The following is a 7,405-nucleotide window of genomic DNA, read 5'->3' as shown; positions in this document are numbered from 1 at the left end:
TTTAACTGCAGTTAAATCAGTTCTTTCTCTAGTGTTGTTTTCTGAGTTTCTTTTAAGCGCACAGAATTTTAATATAATGAAAACACAACATGTGGTTGATAAAAAGCAATTTTTTTAATTTTATCAAACTGATCTGTACAAAAGTTAGCATTGCTTAGTCAGAAGCTAGTGAACAGAACAAGTAACAGCTGAAGTCTTCAAACTTTATACAGAAAAATAGATTGCATAAAAATGAGTTTTCTGTAACTTCCCCCACCCCCACATCCCCAAAGGAAATATGCAAAAAATACTTTTAGAAAAAGAGTAGGAAACATAGAAAAGGTAAAAAGAAGATAACCTCTGAAATGTGTTTAAGATTTACAAAGTTTTTAAAGGCACAAGTTACCATAAAATAGATGGTTATTATATGCTCAGCATACAATGGAAGAAGTAGAAATATATCAATGAAATATTAGTCTAAACCTAAGTACCTAAAAAAATTTAGTGGAGGTTTTAGTTTCACAGCTTGATGGATGACATCTGGTCCCTAGAAGCCAAAATTAAAGTGGAACTCAGTCCATAATTTCTCATTAAATTACACCTTTCTATAAACTAGCCTTGGTTCTGAAAGTGTACAAAGATTCAGTGATGCCTTCAAATCCAATTTAATATCTTGAAAGCAGCTGGCAAGGAAAATCCCCGCTGTCCTGGTCCTTTTTCCAATCATTTAGCTGTTGAATTTAATTAGTAACTTTTGCACCAAGCCCATAACTGCTTCCCCACCCCCCTTCCTTTTATTGTTTTAGATGTGTGTGTCAATTTCACATTCGTGACTGGTTGTGTGTGACATACTGATTATTTCAGCCTCTCTCTCAAACACAATTCTGCAGTGGTTAAAAAATATACTCAGGCCACCATTTTATTGGATCGTCTCCACTATTTTTTTAATGCTTCCCTCTGCCCCATCTTTAAATTTTTTTAAAATTCTACTTTTTGCACAAAAATTACTTCATTAATTAAAAAGACAAAATAAAACAGAACATAAATACATATTAAACAGATTTCCAAAAAAAAAAAAACAAAAAAACAAAAAAACCCCAACACCCAAACACTTTTAAGCTTCCAAAAAACAAAAATGAATGTTAACTACAGCCAAACCTTGCTTAGAAGAACTCTTGACTAAAACACACACCTCAGACATTTAATTGGTTGGTCCTAGCCGACTCTGATATGTTCCCACAAGATCGTTATATGTAATAGCTGAATTTTTTTGTATATATTAATTGGTCCTAGTGAGTTCTTGCCTCCAAGGTTGGTCCGTATCTCACATTGCAATAGACCCTTAAAGTCTTGTACATCTTTTTTCCATTTTTGCACTCAGACGTTCAAAAACTAGTAAGTTCGCTTCAGTCCTCACAGAGGAGTCAAATCGTTTTGTCCTTCATTTATTCAAAAGGAATTTTCCGTCCGTTAGGTTTTGTTTTCATTAAAGAAAAATAGAACTCTGTCTTTTAAAAGTTTGGAGATTTCGAAGCAAGCGGACATCCAGTCACAATGAATAGAGTTCCCAGTGGCTCAGCAGGCACTTAGGGAATTGCCACAGCACTCCACTTTGTTTTTCCTTCATTCCTTCATTAGTGCATATAGTTTTGGGAAGACCCCTCAGACTCCTTCCGTCCTCTAAGGCCTCGTCAGGGTTGTGTAGACAGGCTGGTCCCAGTTAGCAGTGGGGCTGTGAGCGGGAGGGATGGACAAGCCGTTCAGAATGGGTGTGGCGTAGGGGCGCCGTGAGGAATGGAAATACGGATACTGGTAAATGCTGGAGGGATACCCGGAGTAAGGGTTGTAGTAATTAGAACTCTGGAGGTCTGTGTAGTCGCACTGCGAGCTGGAGAAAGAGGCAGCCGCTGTGGCGGTGGAAGCCGTGGTGGCACAAGCCTGTGCGCTATAGGAGCCGTAGTCGGAGTGAGTTGGAGACCCATGGGATTGGTCGCTGTAATGACTTGGGCTGAGTTGCTCCGTTTTGATGTGTGGTCTCTGCTGGCTGGTTTCATTTAAAGTAGGGGACACCGAGGATGGGCTTTTGTGAGTCCAGACTTGGGCTGCTCCACTGGCACCGTTGGCTGAATGGGAATAGGAAGGGCCGTAAGACCCTGCTGAGGAGTTCTGCCCGTGGTCAGCCGGCATGGCGGAATGGCCATTCAGGGGCAAATACTGGTCAAGCTCACGCACGTCAAAGGTCTCCATGTTAATGACCTCGCTGCTCAGTTCCGAGATGTCCACATTGCTGAAGTCTATGTTCTGGCGGCCGCTCTCCACTAGGCGGCGCCCCTCGTGTTTCAGCTCTTGCTTGCTCCCATGATGAAGATCCGTTTTAGGGGTGGTAGGAGGGGTGGGTGGTCCATGAGTTTGCCCTAAAGACAAAAGCACATTTTTAAAATTAAAGGATTTGACGGATATTTGGGGGCGGGAGGGGGGAGGGGACAGTTTAGCATCTTTTAGCTATTTAGAAACTCAAACACTGGATCTTTAAATAAAACATTGTATCAAGAAAACACGTTAAAAGATGGGCAGATGTCACCATAGCAAGTGAGCCAGATCCTCAGTGGATATAAACTGGCTTCAGTGGCACTATGTTGATTAACACTAGCTGCAGATTACTTCTGCACTGGACTCCGCAGCCACTGAACCCAAGTTTAATACTTCTGTGGGGTTACTGCAGAAGTACTCCATGAACTCTTTGGAGAGGCAATGACATCTAAAACTAAATTCCTTGACCAGAAAGTGCAACTGAGTTTCACGTCAATGGAAACAGTTCAGACTTTCTTTACAAGGCAGTAAATGAAACTCTTATTCTGTATGTAAAAACCCATATGAGTGCTAACTTCAAGAGAAGGGAGCGGGGGAGGAAAATCTTGCAGACAAGGTTCATAAGAGAGAACAAACACGTCTGAAATTACAGGACATTAGCAATACTTTTGGAATCTATCAACACTAAAAGTTTGCCAATTCAAAGCTCCACTTCAGAATCCAGAAGGGATGGGGTGAGATTAGTTGTCTTGATCTCTAGGGCTTTTTCTTGAGGCATCTTCAAAGTTACCAACTAATAATTAACTCTGATTATATCTGTTAAATCTCCCCTCCCCCCACTGATACATTAGTGACAGTTTGAAAATAGAGATTTGTTTATTTTCTAATAAATAGGATTCAGCCCTGTCTATGGATGTTCTTACATCACACACATCACCAAGGTATCTGGGACCTTCCACTGTCTTCAAGGGAACTGCTCAGAGTATCACACTGTAAGGTCCCAATCCTGCACACACAAGCAGGCTTCCAAGGGCCACTTGCAGTAAAGTGTGTGTGGAAGTGTTATCAGGGCTAGCCCTGAAGGCAGGAGTTTTCCCTTTTGTTTATTAAAGAACCTGACTGTTCTCCTGGGATAATAAATCTTTGCAAGTTTCAAGAAGACTCAGTAAGAATCCAGACTCCTTACCTGTGTGATCATTGTGATGGTGAGAATCTCCTACACCTCCTAGCCCGGTGTCTGCTTTGTAGATCTGGCTCCCTCCATGATGGCTGAGCTCCGCTCCTGAATCAGAATCGCTCTGGCCAGCTTTTACACTTTTCCTCCTCCGGGGCTGGTATTTATAATCCGGATGATCCTTCTTGTGCTGAACCCGGAGCCTCTCGGCTTCTTCCACAAAGGGACGTTTTTCATTTTCACTTAACAAACTGTTTTATATTTTAAGAGGGAAAAAAACCAGTAAGTTACATGTTGCTTAAAAAGCAAAACTACAAATGTCTATCATATTTTCAAACATTTCTATCTCTAGCTTACATGCATTGATTCAGCAAACCAAAAAATTAAGTCACAAAATAAAGTCTTCACTTGTAATAAGTTACAATTTGTTTTACTTGTTGCATGTATTGCAAATATCAGCTAAAAAGCTGTTAAAGCACCTACTCTGGATATTGCTAACAGGGGAAAACGCTGTTTTTTATTTTAAATTTAATTCCACATCCTGCTCCTAAATATTATTGCTATATTTCACATGTAAATCATGCTGCACTAATATAACTTAATCATTTCTGATCATCTCCAGTTCTGTTTGAATGGTTCTTCGCAAGCAACAACCAATCAATATAAATGAGACTATTTCATTTAAAGTTTTTATTTTCTCTGGAGCTCCTATTTGAAAACTTCCTGCCGATTACCCAAACCGTAGTTGTTTAGTGTAGGAATACTGCTTATCAGAACAAATGCAGGATGTTTCACTTTGTGTGTAATCGTAAAGAACTAATTTTTTTTTTTTTAAATCTATGCTGGACATAAAGAAAAAGCTTATATATAGTCTGACTTGCCAAAGGCAGCATTTGAAAGCGTTAAAAAAATTTCTCACCTAGATGTTTTCCAGTAAACTATTAGTACTAGACAAATAAAGTTAAACATAAAATGAATGTTGAGTATAAATACATTTGTGTTGAAAGAAGAAAACAGCCGTCTATTAAAAATGATATAAAAAGCTATAATTGCATTACATAATTCATTGTAAAGTTGGTTAAAGACACAAACGAGCAAGACAAATATTACAAAAAAGCCACTGAAGTTACAGCTAAAAAACCCCAAACATTTCCTTGTAGTAGAAATACAATCACAGAATCTACCCATGGAGAACGCTGGAGGAGGAAAAGGAGCAAGACAGACCAAAACTTAAGAAGTATTTAATTATGATGCTGGGCACCAAGAAGAATCCTGCACCCACTTTCTTTTAACAGTCCTTTCATTGCTCTGGACTGCAGTGAATTCGACCATAAGGCAGCCACATGAAGCACCCCGTTCATTCATTAGCAATCAGCTCTGCTGAAGAGAGACTCGGAGTCTAACGGCTGGAAAGTTTGAGAGCGTACTACAACGGCAACCATCTACCCCAGCTTTGGCCATTCCTGCCGAATAAGATTGAATTTGGGTTGTCTGTTCATGTCACTAGTCTCATCCACAGATAGGAATACTCAGAAAGTCCAATCCTGCTCCCACAGGAGGATGTGGCAAAACGCTCATTGACTTTGATAAGAGCAGGATGGCAAAACTCTCACTTATTTAAACAGGAGCAGGACTGGGCCCATGCTCCATTCAAGCAAAAATCTCACTGGTGCCTTAAAGAGTTAGGCATTTTATTAGTATTTTGTAAGAGGGCCCAGAACCTGAATGATGGATTTATCATTTGCTCTGTGCTACACGTTGAGCCCAATCGCGCTGGGTTCATTTTCAATTGTCTGAAGTTTCACAAGAATGTTTTGGTCAGGGGAAGAAACTTACAAAAGACAATCCCCTACAGCAACCCTCTTTTTCGGGGGTCCACAGCTTGAGAGATCTGTGTCGTCGTCCCCCAGCTAGGTCCAGCCTGAAAAATTCCACCAGAATCTAACCTTCCGGACTTGTCTACAACCCAGGATATGTCCCCCCCACTATTACTGAAGAAAGCTATAGGTCCAATTGTTCAGGAACAAGGTAGCTGCAGGTAACTTTGGCCCCTTGAGTTCTTGGGACAGTCCCTCTATCTTGTCTTTGTACTAATACAGACAATTCCCCCCTGCTGCACAAAACAGGGACTAAACCCTTACTCTAAAGTGCAAACATGGTAACTCAGCCCCGCTGAGCACTGCGGGGAGCAGTGAGCTCCTATATTAACATCCCACAGGTCCTTAGTTAGGGACTCTCCATTCATGTCCCATTCTCTGGCTTTCTTCAATGATTACAGCTGGCCAAGCGTCTCCAAAAAAAGGACGAGGTAGAAGCCCCGTCTTCTGAGACTTTCCTAACTAGTTTGACCTCAGCCCCTAGCAATCCTAGGGGGACAACTGTGCCCTGCAGTAGAGATGAACTCCTGGGGCCTCTGCATCTTAAGCTTCTATAATTCTACAGTAAAATGGTCTAACGATCGCCCACTAGACTCTTGTGTCTGATCTCCACCCCCCACGCAGTGTGGTGCTGTGAAAAACTACTCCAGGCAAGAAGTGTTGAGGAGGGCGTGTGCATGGTGCATGTGTGTGGGCACAGTCTGTGTGTGTCCGGACAGGGTGTGGGTGCGACATGCATCATGCATGTAGCATGCATGCATGCAGTGTGGTACGCGTGCGCGTTGCACGCGTCCTTGTTGGATGCATGTGTGTTGTCTGTGATGCTCAGGTGCCGGGTGCGCGCGTGTGCAAGCCATGCCCGGGCCATATGTGGCGCAGGTTTGCACAATGCATGTCGTACGCCGCGTGTGGGGCCGAGGCGCCCGGTGCGTGTGATGCAGGCTCCCTCCCGCAGTGCAGCTGGCGGAGCCGGACCCCGCAGGGGTCCCTTCGCCCCGGCGCTCCCCGCCCCAGCCCGGCCCCCCACTCACCGCCAGAGCTTGCCCAGGGTCTTGCTGAGCTCGGCGTTGTGCAGATGCGGGTACTGGTCGGCCAGCTTCCTGCGGGCGGCCTGCGCCCACACCATGAAGGCGTTCATGGGCCGCTTGACGTGGGGCTTGGCCTTGAGCGATCCGTTGCCCCGCACGGGCATGGGCACCAGGCTCCAGTCGTAGCCCTTCAGCACCTGCGACACGGCGTCCCGGATGCAGGCGGGGAAGCGCTCGTCCACCTCGGCCGGCTCCCCCTTGGGGCCGGCGGGCGGGCGCGGGGCGGGGGCCGGCGGGGCGCAGCCCAGCCCCTCCGAGCCGGCGGGGGACAGGGGCGAGTCGGAGTCCGAGTCCACGTGGGACATGGAGCTGGCGGTGCCCGCCGGGCTGCAGGGCGGCTCCAGGGCTTTGTCGTGCTCCTCGGTCATGGTGAGCATGGGTGGGGGCGGGCGGCGGGGCTGCGCCGGGGGGGCACCCAGGGCAGGGGCGGCGCTGCAGGCTGGGACCCCGCCCGCGGGCACCGAAAGGGGCCACAAAACAGCCGCAGGGTCCCCGTCCCGGCGCGGGGCGCCTCCCCGGGATGCGGCAGCGCCGGCCAGATGCGCCCCAGATGTGCCCGCTGCTGCTGCCGCCGCCCTCTCTCCGGCTCTGTCCGCGCCGCGGCTGGCCCGGCGCGCTCCGCTCCACTGCGAGCCTCCGGCCCCCGGCCACAAGTTTCTTTAAGCGGAGGGCGAGCGGCCCCGCCTACCGCCCCCGGCCCGATTGGTGGGACGGGGCCGCTGGCATCTGCATCCCTCGCCCCGCCCCCTCCGCTCTTAAAGCGAGCGCGTCCCCCTGTCGCCTTTATTATGGTTTGCCTTTCAGAGCCCCACGTGAAAGCTCGGGGCTGTGGGCTCCCCTGCGCGCGTCCGGCTGGCTTTTTAGGAAGGAAATGAGCACCCCCCCCCCCCGTCAAGCGAGTGGCGGGTTGGCTGGTGTGCGGCTCCTTTTTGCTGCAGGAGGAGCACGCTCACCTGCGGAGGTTTTGAAGAATGTCT

At 46.7% G+C, this 7,405-nt stretch overlaps 1 protein-coding gene across 1 annotated transcript; it reads right to left on the bottom strand.

The window, feature by feature from the left end:
• Window positions 1-208: 208 nt before the first annotated feature.
• Window positions 209-6,805, bottom strand: SOX8 (SRY-box transcription factor 8). The gene is made up of 3 exons (XM_074965055.1): window positions 6,372-6,805; window positions 3,476-3,714; window positions 209-2,393 (listed from the first exon to the last, which is right to left on the bottom strand). The coding sequence occupies exons 1-3, from the start codon at window positions 6,803-6,805 to the stop codon at window positions 1,660-1,662; spliced, it is 1,407 nt and encodes a 468-aa protein (XP_074821156.1). The 3' UTR covers window positions 209-1,659.
• Window positions 6,806-7,405: the final 600 nt, after the last annotated feature.

This window comes from Natator depressus, chromosome 10 (genome assembly GCF_965152275.1).
Source record: "Natator depressus isolate rNatDep1 chromosome 10, rNatDep2.hap1, whole genome shotgun sequence".
NCBI lineage: Eukaryota > Metazoa > Chordata > Testudines > Cheloniidae > Natator > Natator depressus.
The sequence above is the reverse complement of the archived record's forward strand: the minus strand, read 5'-3'. Positions and strand labels throughout refer to the sequence as shown.